At 45.9% G+C, this 18874-nt stretch overlaps 1 protein-coding gene across 1 annotated transcript; it reads left to right on the top strand.

Annotated features, from left to right (window-relative positions):
• Positions 1-366: 366 nt before the first annotated feature.
• On the top strand, positions 367-16873 carry LOC116628020 (pancreatic secretory granule membrane major glycoprotein GP2-like). The gene is made up of 10 exons (XM_032398059.1): positions 367-500; positions 3964-4350; positions 5219-5329; positions 7492-7703; positions 8192-8340; positions 9534-9779; positions 10835-10997; positions 11856-11940; positions 13149-13193; positions 16340-16873. Exons 1-10 carry the CDS (start codon positions 401-403, stop codon positions 16396-16398), a joined length of 1557 nt encoding a protein of 518 aa, XP_032253950.1. The 5' UTR covers positions 367-400; the 3' UTR covers positions 16399-16873.
• Positions 16874-18874: the final 2001 nt, after the last annotated feature.

The raw sequence follows: 18874 nt of genomic DNA, 5'->3' as shown, positions 1-18874 counted from the left end.
TCTCTGCAAGTCACGCCTGCTTTAAAACAATACAGCCCTTCACGAAAGAAGTCATGGGTCCATTTCTGCAAACATGGGCCTGTGGCCTTAAGCAAGCTATTTAACTTCGAGCATAGTGCCTGCATGTAGAAGGAGCTCAGTCAATATTTCTGGGATTGATATGCTCTGAGTCCCATCTCCCTCTTTATCTGTAAGTGGGAGCAAGAATAGTACTTTCCCTGGTGGGGGGTTCAGAGCCTTAAATGAGCTAACGTATCCGAGGGGCTGAGTACAAGTCATGGTGCTGAACTGATGTGAATTCCCTTCTTAAGCTTATCCCCAGAGGAATGACCTCTGTCACCCTCATTGTATCTGAGTCTCTCCCTTCCCCTAGCTGCATGGAGAGTCTGCACGCTGCTGAATGACCTGCACGTCTCAGCTTATGGAAAGGATGGGCTCTTATGTCTTGTGGCTGGCCTTGGCCTCCTGCACTCTGACCCTGTCATCTACAGAACAGCAAGGTGTGTGCTCTGCTCACCTGGAATCTCAGATGCCCCGTAATACCTGGGGAGAGGGGGAGCGCAGAGAGGGCAGTTCAGGGTCAGTGAGGGGAACAGGGACGGGACATGTCTAAAGCGAAGATTTAGCAGCTAGAAGTCAAGGGGTGCAAAATGAGGGAAACTAGAATACAGCAATAAACTCTCAAAGAGCCAAATCGGAAATCCCCCATGCAAGGACCATGGAGTTGGTTAACGTAACTTCCCATGCCCAGAATATGTACAGCTCAGAGAGCCCAGATTCATGGGGACATGAATCACCTAGTCACTCTGTGCCTTTGCTTTGGCAAGCACCTTCTCCTTCATCTGAAGGTTTGCTCATACGTACAAAGAAAGGACTAGAGGTACTGATCTCTCCATGATCATTTCAAAGATCTGTGGACTGGGCATCTTAGATGCTTGTAGGAAGGGTCCTCAGGCTTAACACCAGGCTGAAATTTCTGCCTGTGTCACCTGTGGAGGGGGCTGTGGGGAGGGGAAGGAGGGACTCAGCTCATGGCCTCCCTTGGGAAAACACAGTGTGTGTGTGTGTGTGTGTGTGGGAAATAATCCAAGAACAACAAGTACAGTGACTCCTTTCCTTAAAATAAGTACATATGTAAGCAAGGCTTGAAAATCTCTTTTTCAAAAAAGTCCCTCTAATGTGTATTACAAGAATGTGATCCTGTGTGTGTACTCGGTCCATAATTCAGGCGTTCACATTGTTCAATAAATCAGAACTGGAGAAGAGAACCAGCCTGAACTCCTACTAGGCCTCAGGGGCTGTGTTTGGCATTTTATACTTATTATCTCATTTAATCCTCTAGCAATGCTTTAGGGCTTTATTTCTCTAAAACGGGGGATACATCCTGAGAGGAGTACAGTGGTGCATGGCAAACTCTTAAAGAATTTTTTAATGGCTATGTATATTTTTTCATGTGTATCAGAAATGTGTAACTAAAAGGGGAACCCTCCTACACTGTTGGTGGGAATACAAGCTGGTGCAGCCACTCTGGAAAACAGTATGGAGGTTACTCAAAAAGTTGAAAATAGAGCTACCCTATGACCCAGCAATTGCACTACTGGGTCTTTGCCCCAAACATACAAATGTAGTGATCCAAAGGGATCATGCACCATCAAACATGCAGCCCAATGTTTTTAGCAGCAATGTCCACAATAGCCAAACTATGGAAAGAGTCTAGATGTCCATCAACAGATGAATGGATAAAGAAGATGTGGTATATATACATATATATATATATATACATACAGACACACACACACACACATACACACACACACACACACACACACAATGGAATATTATGCAGCCATCAAAAAAATGAAATCTTGCCATTTGCAATGATGTGGATGGAACTGCAGGGTATTATGCTAAGCTAAATAAGTCAATCAGAGAAAGACAATTACCATATGATCTCACTGATATGTGGAATTTGAGAAACAAGGCAGAGGATCATAGGGGAAGGAAGGGAAAAATGAAACAGGATGAAACCGGAGAGGGAGACAAACCATAAGAGACTCTTAATCTCAGGAAACAAACTGAGGGTTGCTGGAGTGGAGGGGGGTGGGAGGGATGGGGTGGCTGGGTGATGGACACTGGGGAGGGTATGTGCTATGGTGAGCACTGTGAATTGTGTAAGACTGATGAATCACAGACCTGTACCCCTGAAACAAAAATATATTATATGTTAATTAAAAAAAAAGAAATGTGTAACTAGTATATCATACCTACGGTATCACAGATATTATGCCTTAAGATGAAACAAATTTATAGAGAGTCATTGAAAGAAACATATTAAGCAGATAATTGGACAGGCGGACACAGATGTGGCAAACATTGTGACTTGAGGCTTAGGAATGGAGGGAGTTTGGGAACCACTAACTTGCAGGTGTTGTTTTGCAGACGAGTCTCAGGGGAGTCAAATCACCTGTCAAGGTCATCCTTGATGACCTAAATCCAGCAGGTGTGGAGCTGGATTTAAACCCAGACTGACCAATACACCCCTTCACTTCTCAGCCTCCTCATAGATCATAGTTCCTGAATCTGTTAAAAACCATGAGATCGGGGTGCCTGGGTGGCTCAGTTAGTTAAGTGTCTGTCTTTGGCTCTGGTCATGATCCCAGGATCCTGAGATAGAGCCCCACATCAGGCTCCCTGCTCAGTGGTGAATCTGCTTCTCCCTCTCCCTCTACCCCTCCCCCCAACTCCTGCGCTCTCACTCTCACTCAAATAAATAAATAAAATCTTAAAAACAAAAACAAAAAACATGATATCAAGGGCTCCTGGGTGGCTCAGTCGGTTAAGAGGCCAACTCCTGATTTCGGCTCAGGTCATGCTCTCAGGGTGGTGGGATCGAGCCCCGCATGGGGCTCTGTGCTCAGCGGGGAGTCTGCTTGGGATTCTCTCCCTTCCCCTTTCCCTCTGTCCCTCTCTTCTCCTCTGTCTCTCTCAAAAATAAATAAATAAATCTAAAAAAAGCCCCATGAGATGAGCAAAATCAGAAATGGTCCTGCTAGAGCAGTGGTTCTCCACTGGGGGTGATTTGGGCAATGCTTGGAGATAATTTCCAGGAGGAAGGAACTACAGGAATCTAGTGAGAAGGGCCCAGGAAAGCTGTTAAACATCCTGCAATGCACGGGACAGCCACCCACAACACAGAATTATCTAGCCCCAAACATCAGTAGGGCCCAGGTTGAGAAATCTTGTGTTAGATCTATATCTATTAGTAAGGGGGAAATGTCTATGATGTATTAAGTAAAATATGTAAGTGGGAAAAAAAAGTTGTACAGCATTAAACCCATTTTTAAAAATCCCTATATTTTAAACATATGCATAGAAAGAGTCTGAAGACTCTACAGCAAATTTATGGTTAAATGACCATAAATTTGCTGCATAGAAAGAGTCTGAAGACTATACAGCAAATTTATGGTTAAATGACCATAAATTCATGACCTGAGCCGAAGGTAGATGCTTAACAACTGAGCCACCCAGGCGCCCTGCCCTTGGTGTTCTTAATGCCTATAATATATCACACACAAAGTCCTCATTATTATTCTGACCCTAAGGTGATGAAGGCCGACATGTGATGAATGGGTTGTGTGCCTCATTTCTTCATTAGGGTCCTTATGCACCTTTAAAATTCAAAACAGAGTGTGTGGGGGACATCTGGGTGGCTCAGTGGCTTAAGCATCCAACTCTTGATTTCCGCTCAGGTCATGATCCAAAGTCGTGAGATTGAACCCCACGTTGGGCTCCGCACTGAGTGTGGAGCCTGATTGAGATTCTCTCTCTCTCTCTCTCTGCCTGCCCCCTCCCACTCTAAAACAAAACAAAACGAGAATGTGTGTGTATGTGTGGAGGGGGAGGGTTAAAATCCTGTGGGCTCTGAGGATGCTCAGTAAACCCAAGCGCACTGTTGCTTTCCAGATGACAGAAACTCCACCCACATTCGTTCCTATGACCCCTGCGAGAGTTACACCCGCCTGGATGAACCCTCACGGAGTATGGAGTACACAGGACAGGGCCAGCTGTGTGACAGGGACAAGAATGGCTGGTACCGCTTTGTGGGAGACGGAGGAGTGAGGTTGCCAGAGACCTGTGTCCCAATGTACCGATGCCAGACAGCTGCCCCTATGTGGCTGAATGGGACTCACCCCACCCTGGAGGAGGGCATTGTCACCCGCACCGCTTGTGCCCACTGGAGCGGCAACTGCTGTCTCTGGAAGAGTGAGGTGCAGGTGAAGGCCTGCCCGGGCAAGTACCATGTGTACCAGCTGCAGGGCACCCCCGAGTGTAATCTGAGGTACTGCACAGGTAAGTGGCCAACAGCCGGGGATGGCTGGGGGGCGGGGCCCCCTGGTGAGGAGCCCAGGCATCAGCAGTGAGTGAGGCAGATCGGGAGACGAAGCGGAACAGCCTGGACTCAGCTCCTGCGTGTTACTGCCCAGTGGGGATGTCACCCAAGGTTGCCGGGCCTTCCAACATTTCAAGGAAAGCCAGAAATTCAGAGTTGAGGGCAAAATCTCCTGATATAAATATATATCTCCATATGCGTAGCATGATATGAAGAACACAAGCTCATTCAGATTTAGATCCCATTTGGGCAGTTTAATTTACCCCCTGAGCTTTAGTTTTCTGATCTGAAAAAATGGATGATGGCAAAAGTCACAGCCAATGCATAGTGTCCCTGCTCCAATCCAAGTGCTTTAGACTATGAACTCATTTAATGCTCTCACCAGCCTCATGAGATACAAGTACTATATAACTACACCTGATGAGAGGTCTGGGGCACAGAGAGGTTAAGCAGCTGTCCCAATGTCACAGAGCAGGAACATGACAGAGCTGGGATTTGAACCCAGATACTCTAGTTCCATGATCTATATACCTAACCATTATGCTACCCCGTTTCATACACTTACCATGAGAACTGAATGAGCTAATTTGTGGAAAGTCCTCAAGCAGCGTCTGCCACGTAGTAAGCCTTAGGATGGCAGCCTCTAGGTTCTCACTTCACTGGATTGGGAGTCAGAAAATCTGAGTTTGAGGCTTGACCCTTCCACTATGTATCGCACACCCTTGGGCAGGACTTCTGGGCCCTGGTAGAATGACAGAGTTGGCCTTGGTGGCCTCAGATCGCTTTGTTCTGCATTCTAATCCTCTTCCTCTGTGCCTCACCCCGGAGACCCCTACACTGCAAAGAACAAGTGTGAGAACGCCTGCCGCCCGGAGGAGGAGTGCAGCTTTCTCAATGGCACCTGGGGCTGTTACTGCAGACAGGACCTCAACATCTCTGGTGAGTGGCTCAGCAGGGCTGGACAGTGGGAACGATGCTGGTCTGAGCAGGCAAGGCAGCAAGGAGGGAGTTGCAGAGGGTCAGGACAAGGTGTGGACCAGAGTCAGTGGGGATGGAACGGAGGTCAGGGAAAAGGTTCTCAAAGCCATCTGCAAGGATGGGAGAGCAGGGATGGAACAAACTGCCAGGTCAGTCTTTGGATCACAGCCTCAGGAAGCAGCTCTGGCATAGGTGAGCTTGGCCCATGAGGGACAAAGGTACTAAGGACAAGAACTCTGCAAGTGTGGGAGCTGCATTCAAATATCTGCAGAGTCTGCATGTGAGGACACGGGCAGACTCCTATGCCAGTCCTGGATTTGCGACGTAGTAGCTCTCTGGGGCCTGGGACAAGGCACCTAGACTTTCTGAGCCTTAATGTCCTCATCTGTAAAATGGGACTAAGATAATAGTAAAAATAAGCACCATACAGGGCAAGCAGTCCAAATGGGCAGGCTTTTAAGGTGATAAGGTTCTTGTCCCAGGAGGTAAACAAGAAGAGGCACATGACTCATGGATACAGATGCCATAAACAAGCCCTAAGCCCTGGATGGGGGTTGGATGAATTTCCCAATGAGATTATTTCCTTCCCTCCTAGAATTCTAATTAGGGCCTTTGACTCTTGCCCTTCGCACAAGCATGCCTTCCTCTGAGCACACTCCCAGTCCCTGTGGAAAAGAAAGTGTTCTAGACAGTGGGGCAAGAACAAGCATGTGTTTGGAAAACTGGGCTGCAGTGTGGACCAAGTGGTGCTTGGGTGTGCCTAGCAGGAGTGGGGTGGGGATGAGGGGCAGGACTGGAAGGAAACAACCCTGCTCTCCATGAAGGCTCTTTCCGCTCATTGGGTGGACAAGCCCCCAGAGGCTCGGGGTTGTCTCCCAGGATTTGGGCCATCACAGAATCAGATGTTGGATTTCAAGGATGCTCTTCCTGTACCTGGAGACTCCAAGGGCATCCTTGGCAGGTCCTCTCCGATTGGGTGGGCGGGTGGCCTGCCTCGAGTCTTCATTAGTGGCTACTCAGCAAGTCCCCATTGCTTCCAGGCACAACCCAATTGTGATCTGGCTTTTGCTTACTTCTCCATCTCTCACACTCCACCCCCACCCATTCTAAGTTCCTGTACCTCTGAGATCCACATCTCTGTACACACACCATCCTCTCTCCCATCACCACACTTTTGCCTCTGCTGTTCCCTTAGCCAGGGGTGCCCTCACTTGCCCTATGCACCTGCAAAACTCCTACTCCTGACCAAGTTCCAGGCCTCAGTGAATCCTTCCCTGACGTAACTGACAGATTCAGATATACCTTCTTGTGTTTCCCTCTGCACCTAGAACTTACTTCGGTTAGTATTTTCATCATACTGCACCTTAATAAGCTGTTGACATGCTGATTCTGACACAAGACCAAGCAACCTTCATGGGCTGGGTCCATGTTGTCTTTATTTTTGTGTTGAATGTGCCTCACACATGGACAAGGTGGTTGGTTAGTAAATGTATTTGAATCAATGCATTCATGAATACAATCAAAATGGTATTTCTCTTCATTTACTATCTACCCCCCATCAGAATGTTAGCTCCATAAATAAGGGTGGGGATTTTGTCAGTTTTGACAAACACTGTATCCCCAGTATCTAGAACAGTGCAGACAGTAAATGCTCAAGATGCATTTCATGCATAAATGCTGAATGAATGAATGGAATGAATCAGTGAATGAACGAATGAATGAAAGAAATGAGCAATGGCTCTGAACCTGGTCAGATATGCTGGCTTCACAAAGCCAGGGAGTAGGAGTAGTATGTATCTACCCCTGATTCTAATCTGGAATGCAGGAGAGCCCTGCTTCTCTAGAGACCCCGCTCCCCAGAGACCCTGATCCCCAATCCCCAAGACATGAAAGCCCTCCCTATACCTGCACATAGAATGCTTAGAAATCTTGGACCAGGGGCTTTTTTGCCAACCTCACCCACTACAAGCCTAGGTGTGAATCCCACCTAGGTCTCAGGCCCCTATTAGTCTACCCAACTCCCCACTGGGTATGATGGCTTTTCCAAAGGGCAGGGAATGTGGGCTCTGCCCACTGCTTCCAGAGCCCTGTCCACTCCACCTATCCCCTTCTCAACTTTCCAGATGTCCACAGTTTGCAGCCTCAGCTGAACTGTGGGGCTGAGGAGATCAAGGTGTCACTGGACAAGTGTCAGCTGGGAGGCCTGGGTTTTGGGGACAAGGTCATTGCCTACCTGCGAGACTGGAACTGCAACAGCATCACACAAAAAGAGGAGAGAAATTGGATATCCGTGACTAGCCCTACTGAGGCTAGGGCCTGCGGAAACATTCTGGAGGTGAATGGTGTTTACACCACTGCTGCCAGAGGGCGGGAGTTGGGCTGTGGGAGCTATCTCAGTAGCTATGAGACCTTAGACAAGTCACTTAGCCTTTCTGGGCCTCTAGTAGTATGTGAGATTACACATGTTGGTTCACATAAAGAGCTTAGAACAGGTTTGCTGCTTGAGCTGAATAAATGTAAGCTATGATTATGATTATTTTAATTAGGGGTGATGTGGGAGGGGTCGACATGGGAGCAAGCATGGTGGTTGCTGACTGTCCCCAAGGGCCAAAAATTATTGTTCTAGTTTTTGACCTGGGATTCTCACTCCCCTTCCCATAAGGCATTAGAGCCACTAAGGGAAGAGGCCCACATGCTTCCTGGAGATCAGAAGGCAGGGTGGCAGCATGATGGAGAGTATCAACCTTGCAGTCAGGCAGGCCTGAGTTCTAGATACACCTGCACACACATAAACATATATGTGGTCTTGTTTTTATGCCAAAGAGAAATAGAACCCATGCCATCTACAAAAACACCCTCTCCGTGGCCAATGAGTTCATCATCAGAGACACCATCCTCAACATCAATTTCCAGTGTGCCTACCCACTGGACATGAAAGTCAGCCTCCAAACTGCCCTGCAGCCCATTATAAGGTATGGCACTGACCCTTGCCCTTTGATCTATAACCCTGACACTGATCACATTCACTTCAGGCAAAGCTTAAGATGTCCTCAGATTGCTGCCTACCTCCTACAGGAGCTCTCACTCTTTCCATCATTCATTCTGCAAATATTTGTTGATCATAGATTAATGTTCAGCATGCACAAGGCAGACATAGAATATTTTGTGGCTATTAAAGATTATTATTAAGAAGCAATGCAGCAACATGAAATAATGTTAATTAAATATGCTAAGGAACAAAAACACACCACAGTTTCATTTATCTTGAGGAAGACAGGAATTAAGCAACTAATTATACCAATCATTATTTACAAGTGAGATGAATGCAATGTGGGAGAAGCACAGGGTGCTGTGGGATCAGGGAACAAGGGTCCCTGATCTAATCTTTGTGGGGTGGGGATGGTGGGAACAGGAAGCCTTCCCCGCAGATGTGGGATTTAAGCCAGGATCAGCTTTGATTGGATAAACAGCACCCTCAATTCACTAGAAGTAGAACCAAGTAGCAATTTGGGTGGGGATCCATTTGGAAGAGGCTTTCATCTATTTTGGTCACTACTGTCTCCCTGTGGAATGGATTCCTCAGCATTTAGATACAATAGACTTGCTGGGGGATTTTCTGAGGGTGTCAGAACTCCATGGTGCCCTTTCCATCCCCTCATTGCCTCCTGGGCTCACAGAGTAGCACAATTAGGACTAGTAATTTTCTAGTTCAGTGGTTTTCAGACTGTATTGTGTTGGGGCCCCAAGTTTCATAATAAATAAAAATTAAAGCCATTCCTCTTTTAAAATGGATGTTTCACTGGATGATTCCCTGGTGGAGGGAGGAGAACTGCTGCTAAAAGCGGTGAACCCACAGGACTGATCCCATTGTACAGGGGGGAAAACAGAGGTGTGCACTTGCAGTTATTCTGTGAGTGAAGGAGATATGAGTGATCTGTGAGGCAGGGAGAATGGGTGGAGATCCCAGAGACACACTCGTCTGCTTGTCAAGTTTAGTGCCTAGCAGATACTAAATGCTTGTTTTAAATGGGTGATTGAATAGTTCCTTTAGGAACCAAAGATGTGCCTTCACCTTAATAGCCTCACACAAGTGCAGGGCTGGATTTATTTTGTTCTCACTGGTGGAAACCTAATGTTTCCACTTTTATGGCTTTCCTCTTCTCAGTTCTCTGAACATCAGTGTGGACGGGGATGGAGAGTTCACTGTCAGGATGGCCCTGTTCCAAGACCAGAACTATACGTCTCCTTACGAAGGGGCCGTAGCTGTGCTGGCTGTTGAGTCCATGCTCTATGTGGGAGCCATCCTGGAGAGAGGGGACATCCCCCGGTTTAACCTGTTGTTGAGGAACTGCTATGCCACGCCTACTGAAGACAAGGCTGACCCTGTGAAATATTTCATCATCAGAAATGGGTAACGGGCAACTCCGGGTTATCTTTTGGCCTGAAAAGGATTTTGGGGGGAGAGAGATCACCATGGCCCTGCCTGGCAGTTGTGTAAACTGGCTTACCTCTTTTGGAAAATAATTTGGCATTACATATCATGACCATACTTTTGACCCAGGAATATCACTCCTGACATTTTAGCCTAAAGCATTAATACAAAATAGGTCAGCAAGATAGAGAAATGCCAATTATTTTTCATTTCAGTATCCTTTGTAACTTTGGAAATAGGTTCACAGTTCAAAAATAGAGATCCATTAAGTAATGATGGGCTACTATACAGATATTAACACTGACTAATCAAGATGAAAATGGCATGACAAGTGTTATGGGACAAAATATCATTGAAATTGCTAACTGGCAAAAACAAAGGGAAAAGGCATATCCATAGATCATGATTCAAACCATGGTAAGTAACAATATTAGCTAATATTTATCACTGAGCTTAGTTATGTGCCATGCACTGTGTCACTAAATGCTCACATCAACCCCAAGAGGTATGGATTACTGTCTCCGCTCTAGACAAGAAAAGTGAGGCTCAGACAGGTTAAGGCATCTGCTAATGATATTTAGCTAGAAAGTGGTTCTGGCTGGAATGTGAAGCAGTCTGTTTCACCTCAGAGACTGTACCCCACAAAACTGAAACCACATGGGCTGATGAATAAATGTCTTAGAGGGGGCGCCTGGGTGGCTCAGTTGGTTAAGCATCTGCCTTTGGCTCAGGTCATGATCTCAGGGTCCTGGGATCGAGCCCCATGTTGGGCTCTGCGCTCAGTGGGGAGTCTGCTTCTCCCTCTCCCTCTGCTCCTCCCCACCCCTCATGCTCTCTCTCTGTCTCAAAAAAATAAACCTCTTGGAGGAAACCTGAAGGAATAAAAGTCTATGTCAGGATGGAGGGAATCAGGGAACTCTTTAATTCTCTGTGATGATGTTTTCATACTGGATACAGATTAAAGATACAGCCAAGGGCCTCAGGTCCCTTAAGCTGTTCTAAAAGTTAGACCCTTGCCCCTGTCACCCTCCCAGCTGCCCAAATCAATATGATTCCACCATCCATGTGGAGGAGAATGGGGTGTCCTCAGAAAGCCGGTTCTCAGTTCAGATGTTCATGTTTGCTGGAAATTATGACCTAGTTTTCCTGCATTGTGAGATTCATCTCTGCGATTCCCTTAATGAACAGTGCCAGCCGGTGAGTAACTCAGAGTGAACTATTCAGAGTTTCATATGGGGCCTGGTACCTGGTAGTCTCACCATATATATTTACTGGAATTATGGATGGATGGAAAGGAGGGAGGGAGGGGAAGAGAGAAGGAGGAGAAGAAAGAAAAAAGGATAAATGGATGGACATTCAATCTCCAAAAAGCCCATGTGTATATAATTATTGTGTCCCCAGGAAGCAGATTAGACAAAGGAGCCTGCCCACTAAGTTTCCTTGGCACAAGACATATTTTGAATGATTTCATAATAGTTGACTTTTTAAGTGCTTATTCCATGTCAGGAATTGCACTAAAACTTTTCATATGCTTTATCTAATTAAATTCTCACAACAACCCTTAAGTAGATTCTTTTATTGACCTCATGGTACAGATGAGGACACTGAGCTTCAGAGAGGTCTTTTGCCCAAGGGCAACACAGCTAGAAAACATCAGAGCTGGGAGGTAACTCCAGTGTCCATGCTCTTAACCCCTGTTTGGTACTGCGGGCTAGTAGTTGGCATTTGTTGAGTGCTGACTATGTGCCTGGGTGTTACAGACACATTCATTTTAACCTTTACAACCAAGAAGGTACTACTTAATAGTAATAGAGAGGTGAAGTCATTAGTCCCAAATTAGACAGCTAGAAGAGAGTGGAGATGAGATTCAAACCCATGTTTGTTTGACTTGACAGTAAGAATTTTCTAGATTGAGAAAACCACAGCCTCAGAGTCAGGGCCACATGGTGGGTGGGGTCCCATTCTTGGGCCAGATTCTTGTCCCATTGCAGGGACAGCCTGGATAGGAACTGTGACTTTAAATTTTGATATAATGAGATTTCTCCATCCCCACAGTCTTGCTCAAGAAGTCAACTCCGCAGTGAAGTAGTGGCTATCAACCCAGCCCAGGTTCTAGATTTGGGACCCATCACTCGGAGAGGTGAGTGGCTAACTTCTGGTGAGAAGGCCAGCTGGTCAAGTTCTGAGAGTTAACCACAGATGCCTGGGGTCACCACCCTAACAACCTAGAGCCTTTTCTGCCTCCTCACTGCAGCCCCCACCAGTGAATCTATCTTTCCATGAGGTACTCTGGATAATAATAATAGCATTTGCCATTTGTGCTGAGCCTCCTATGTGCTAGAGACCAGGCTAAGCTTTACAGGCAAGAAACTGAAGTTTGGAGAGATTAAGTGGCTCACCCCAATCACTCAGCTCATGAGGAGCTGGAGTTAGAATTGAACCCAGCTCAGACTGATTCCACAGCATATGTCCTTTCCCTTATTCCTCCTGCCAGGTCCCCTTACCTCAGCCCCTTTTGGGTGAAGTCTAGGTTCTAACCCAACTTTGTTTTCTGGTGAATGACTGTTTTTCAAAATCCAGTTATAATATTCTGGGGCATGATGTAGGGGAAGCTTTCTAACTGCCCCACAAATGCTTACCCATCCTACCCATGGGTTAGCACTACTGTGGTGGTTTTTACTCCTGCTGGAATGGAGGAGTCAAAAAACCCAGAAGAAGGTAAGCAATTTTTTTTTGTCCTAAAGAAATTAGGACGCAGTAATGCTAGTAACAACAGCAATGACAGTAATAGTAATAACACATGTGGCTGGCACCATACAAAACATTTATATGCATCATCACATGGAAGGCTCACAACAGCCTAAGGAGGTAAGCACTATTTCCACTTCCATTCTCCAGGTGAGTAAACTGAGGCTGTCTTGTAAAAAAGGCTTTGCCCTGAGTTGTCCTGCCTCTTTACTGAGCCCTCAACTTGAAGCTTCATGTGGTATCACAGGGTAGTTGAAGGGTTAGGAACTTTCATTTTGGAATCAGAGAGATGGAGGTTCAAATCCCAGCTTTACTACCTACAACAAGGTCAACTTAGCCTTGGTCAACTGAGCCTCAGTCTTCTCCTCTGTTGAATGGGGACACAAATATTTTCCTCACAAATCTGCTGGAAGAACTAAGTTTCAAATGCATGAAATGGGCTTAGAAATGGAACTGCTAAATAAAAGACACCTCAACAGTGTGGGTGGCCAGGTCAGTGGCCGTGGTGGCCAGGTCCAGGAGGACTTGGAGCAGCTACGGCCACAGTGCCAGTCACAGGCACATGACTGAGGAAACCTTCACCTCTGCTCTTGTCCCCAGGCACTCCATCTCTTGGCATCGCGAACGGAACCCCCAGCTCTGCAGGTACATCGTTATCTCCTGCCTATCCTGCTGCCCTCCCTCCCAACCCGCTCTTCTTCCTCTTTTCAATTCAGTGCACATTGATTTAGCCTGTGCTAGTGACTATGGACACTGAAATGAATCAGTCCCAAGTGTGGTTCTTGAGATGCTCATAGTCTAGCGCAGGGGCCAGTCATTTAACAATAAATACTTATTGGGTGCCCACCATGTGCCAGGCATTGTTTTAGATGCTGCAGATATAATAGTGAACAGGATAGACCAGGTGCCTGCCCTCATGGAGCTTATGTTACAGTGTGGGAAACAGGCAATAAAAAGTTAACAGGATAATTTAGAAAGAAAAGAGGGTGATATGATAGAAAGTTACCAACATGGGTAATAGCGTCTTAAAAAAGACAGTCGTTTATTTTACTCACATGTAAATGAAGTCCAGAGGCAAGCAATCCAGGGCTCCTGGAGTGGCACCACAAGGTCATCAAGAATCAAGTTCTTTTAAGCTGTCCCCCTCCACATTCTTCATCCTCACGGTCCAAGATGGCAGCCAGAGCTCCAATCTTCATATCTAGTCAGCAGGATGGAAGGAATATGGAAAAAGTCACAGACCGTTAAGGAACATTCCTGGAAGCTGACACCTTATACTTCCACTTACATCTCATTGGCCAAGGCTTAGTCACACCTGGCTGCAAAGGAACCTGGGAAATGTAATCTTTATTCTGGGTGGCCATGTCCTGAACCAATGTTTGATGGTTCTATTTATAAGGCAAGAAGGAAAAATAAATATCAGAATGGGTAAATGGCCAGAAAAATGTTCAGAGGAGGTGATATTTTTTTTTTTTTTAAAGATTTTATTTATTTATTTGAGAGAGAGAGAATGAGAGACAGAGAGCACGAGAGGGAAGAGGGCAGAGGGAGAAGCAGACTCCCTGCTGAGCAGGGAGCCCGATGTGGGACTCGATCCCGGGACTCCAGGATCATGACCTGAGCCGAAGGCAGTTGCTTAACCAACTGAGCCACCCAGGCAGCCCCAAGAGGAGGTGATATTTGAATGCAATGAGAAAAAGGAACCAGGTTTGCAAATAATAAAGGAACAAGCCCTATAGGCAGAATGAACAACAATTGCAAAAATGAGACACTCATATAAGCAAATAAATCATAAGCAAGTAGATAGTGTGGCAGGAGCACATAGAAGAGTAATTAACCGTACTAGATAAGGTCAGGCAAGAATTTCAGCAGGTGGCAATATCTGAATGGGGTTTTGGTGGGTGACCTGGAGTTTAACAGGGAGACCAATCCAAGAAATGTATTTTGGACCAAAGGGAAAGCAATGCTACTAAGATTTTACTGCCCCCTCTTCCCAATACACAAATGACCTATATTGGTGAACCCACACATGAAAAAAGTTCTTTCCATCCTTAATTCTCCAGTTAGATAACAGCCTAAAAGTTTCCAAATAAGGTCAAGATGGCCTCTCCACACTTAGTGCTAATATTCAGACAACACTCAGAAAAGTAGCGCTCATCAGAGAGAGGGGTTAGAGCTCAGACCAAAAGGAGCTTGAGAGCAGACCTCACGTCTCGTTCACTTCTCCCAATATTTCAGGTTAGTGCAGTGCCTGCAGCAGCCTGGTTTCCCAGTAGAGTTTGCGAAACTGACTAATTTCTAGAGTGGGCAGTGGATTCTGGAGCCTTCTGGAAGAAAAGGGGAGCAATCTTATGTGGTATGAGACCACCACAAGAGGGCACTTATGGTGTTCATTGTTTGCTATCTCCCACAAACATGTTTGACGTTTTAAAATTAACTGAACATCAGCCTGTGTTTCATAAATACAAACTGGTTGTCATACACTAATATTTCAAAAAAATTATGATATTCTTCACTCCCTTCTAGGACATCACCAAGTTACTTTGAAATTTATGGGATGGAGAAGTTATAATCTCGTAGTACAGTGGGAGGGGGTACACATGCCTCCCCAAGGCCCCCAAATACAAGGCATCTATCACTCAGGATCCACACCCTTCATTAACACTGAGCATATGGTCATTTTCAGAGGAGGTATGATCCCAACCCTCCCAGATCTTAGAGTCTAATATTCAAAACTGACACTTATATGGTGTTTATTATGTGCCAGGCAATGTTCTAAATGCTTGATATGAATTTACTCACTTAAGCCTTAAAAAAGTCACATGAGGTAATAACTGCTTGTGATATTTCAATTTTGCGTACAGATAAACTCAGTCATGGTGAGATGGTGAGGCTCAGTAACTTGCCTGGGCCTGCACAACTAGTTGTAGAGCTGTGATTCTTTCTTTTTTTTTTTTTTTTAAGATTTTATTTATTTATTTGACAGAGAGAGAGCGTGCACAAGTGAGGGGGAGAGGGAGAGGGAGAAGCAGACTCTCTGCTGAATAGGGAGCCCGATGCAGGGCTCGATCCCAGGACCCTGAGATCATGACCTGAGCCAAAGGCAGACGCTTAACCGACTGAGCCACCCAGGCACACCTAGAGCTGGGATTCTGAGCTAAGAAGTCAGGCCTCAGAGGTTTTTTAAACTCTGTGTCTTTCTGCCTCTTTAGTATTAGCATAAGTATTGTTAGCTGCTATGACAAACAATCCTCAACTTTCTGTGCCTTTACACAATAGTTTATTTCCCACTAAATCACTGGGGGATGCAGTTCTGTGCTTTGCAGTCATTAGGAAGTCAGGCTCTTACCTTCTGGTAACTTCTGGCAACTCCACTGTCCCCGGCAAGTCCTCTGCTGGATCCTTGGCATCTGGTCCCTAGATGGTGGATGAGAGAGTATGGAAAATTATGTAGGAGGTTTTAAGGACCAGGTCTAGAAATGGCATGTATAATTTTTACCCATATTCCACTGGTCCGATTCAATCATGTGATCTCACCTACCTTCAAAGGAGGCTGGGGAAAAATTGCCTTCCAATGTGCCCAAAGGAATATGAAAAAGTGTTTGATGATTAGATACCTTTGCCTCTACCACATGACCCCTTTGCCACTTCCCAGGGGCTGTAACCTAGAACAGATATTAAGGATACTTTGCCTTTCTTGTCCTTGTAAGGTAGAGGATAGAAAGGCTAGCTTGCTTTGGCTGTTAACTTCCAAAGCCCAACACTTGACAGACATCTCTCTTATATTTCAGGGTTCCTGGTGGCCTGGCCCATGCTTCTCCTGCCTGTGCTCCTGGCTGGGCTGTTCTGAGAGCTCAGATTAGCAACTGGTCTTGAAGCTCATGTTCTTCCCTCTGGTGATGGCTTCCAGTCACCCATCGGTTATGCCGGTTCTCTCTCCAAATCACATAGAAAATCTTGGTGTTTATAGACTCTGGGCCAGGCTAGGTTTGGGGAAAGGGAAGATATTTCCCTTGTTCAACACTCTCTGTGCCTTTATATTCCTCTTTTTCTCATGGTGGGGGCCCTGTTGGCCTGGCCTGGCCTGACTTCCTCATTTATTAGCAGGATCTTGGAGCCAGAATTGCTCCGTGCCTCTGTGGCTCCAGCCTTCACCAGAAATATATTACGTGTTAGTCCGTAACTCCAGGGAAGAGGGGCTGTGTCATTGGGCGGTGCAGGGGAGAAAGAGGAAGAGCTTGTAAAAAAGGCACCTCCCATGGTTCCTTCCCAAGAACCCCCTGTTCTTACTGCTGATGAATTGAACAGACTGATCCTTGCTTTAACCTGTGTCCTCTGATGTATTTCCATCATGGTCTCAATAGTGGCCATGGGAATAAGTTGTAAAGGGTCCACTTTTGGAGACTCTACTCCAGGGAAGACTGGTTCCCATTGCTCCTCTGTCCCCCACCATACCGTAGACATGCTTTGATGTGCCTAGGAGTAGGCAAAAACCTACCCTAGGACGCAAATGCTGGAGGAACTGTTGATTTGGATGCAGGGATGCTGTCACTCCAGAATATACCTCTAGCTGTGAATAGTGGTGCACTTGCTCTGAAGTAAACAAGAAGTCCCAGCGGAAAATGCTGTGTCGATCCTGCCATGGGGATATAGGAGCAGCGCCTGGGGGATGAGTGAAGTCCCTTTCTGGAAACCTCTGATGGGCCCTCATAAAACACTCCACAAAGATGCCACAAATAGAGAACGCTTCCCCTTCCCATAGCTATACACAAGGCCCCTCCAAGTTGGCCTCAGGAAAAAATGATCAGATCAGGACCAGGCCACAGGGGAGTGGAGCCTGTTTATCTGCCAGGAGGAGACTTTCCAAAGTGCTCTCATGTTCAGAGATAGTGTGGTTGCAAGAAACAGAAACGCACTCTAATTAAATCAGGCAAAAGGAGAATTATCAGAATATACGAGCAAATAGTCCAAGAACAGAAGATACAACCTGGCTGTAAAGGAAAACTACCAGAAACCAAGGTTTGTCTGTCTTTCCATCTGTCGGTCTTCCTGAAACCACACAGCCTTTACATCTGCTTATCTTTGTGTGTCTTCTTTATTCCCCCTGCGCTGAAACTAGCTCTTCCTGTTCATTCATCATGCCTTAATTAAATATGGACATTGAAGCTTCATCTCACTTCCTAATTCAGGGGCCACAGAAACCAACTAGCACTTGGTATCCTACATTCAAATTGTACAAGGGAGAATGTGATTTCCCTGTTTGGTCAGAATGCTTCCCTTGGTCCAAACATCTGAGGGCAGGTGAGTGGCCTCATCTAATGCAAACATAGCCAATGGGGCCAACCTGAGGAGGCAGGTCTCGAACACATGGCAGTATTTCTTGGATAGACGCCCCAAAGGTCTACTCTAATAGTGACTTTTTTTTTTTAAGATTTTATTTATTTATTTGACAGAGAGAGACACAGCGAGAGAGGGAACACAAGCAGGCGGAGTGGGAGAGGGAGAAGCAGGCTTCCCGTGGAGCAGGGAGCCCGACATGGGGCTCGATCCCAGGACCCCGGGATCACGACCTGAGCCAAAGGCAGACGCCCAATGACTGAGCCACCCAGGCGCCCCTAATAGTGACTTTTTAAAAAGAGAATTTCTTGGGAGGAATTGCTTCTTGTTTCCCAGTATGTCAGGGGATTCAAAGTTATTACATTTCAAGGGAGGGGTACACTGGGAATGCACCTGAAATACAGATCAGGGGCCCTAACCTCTTCCCTTCTCTGGGGTTCATCTTCTCCCTCTTACAGAATAAAGGGGCTGGACTAGAACAAGATTATCTAATATTTATAGTGGAACCCTTTCTTTAAATACAATTCTACATGAATACCCAATATGTAGACATTAAATACAAATAGACTCTTGTTGATGTCAGGTAGGGGGCTTAGCTCTCCCATCTGTGATTCCCTCATCCTCCAGCTCTCAAAGAAACTCCATGATAACCCATAGGGTTACCAAGGGCAAAGTTCTGGAACTTCCTGGGACATATCACATCTGATATCTCTTCCAGTGTAAAGCACATGGGATTCTACTTAACCAGAGCCAACCCTGGCTGTCTAACTATGTATGTATGTATGTATCTATCTATCTATCTATCTATCCATCATCCATCCATCACAAACTCTCCCACCTTACCCATCCCCCTTGCTCTCTCCACCTATCTACCTATATATTTATAATCTACCTAGCTAGTTACAGCTTTTTGTTTTCTGCAGATGGGCATACTAAATGAATAACAATCTCTGAATGTCCAGTCCACTTTATTCATTTGGGCAACACTT

Source organism: Phoca vitulina, unplaced genomic scaffold (genome assembly GCF_004348235.1).
Source record: "Phoca vitulina isolate PV1807 unplaced genomic scaffold, GSC_HSeal_1.0 scaffold109, whole genome shotgun sequence".
Lineage (NCBI taxonomy): Eukaryota > Metazoa > Chordata > Mammalia > Carnivora > Phocidae > Phoca > Phoca vitulina.
Note: the sequence above shows the minus strand (reverse complement) of the source record. Positions and strands in the feature narration are given on the sequence as shown.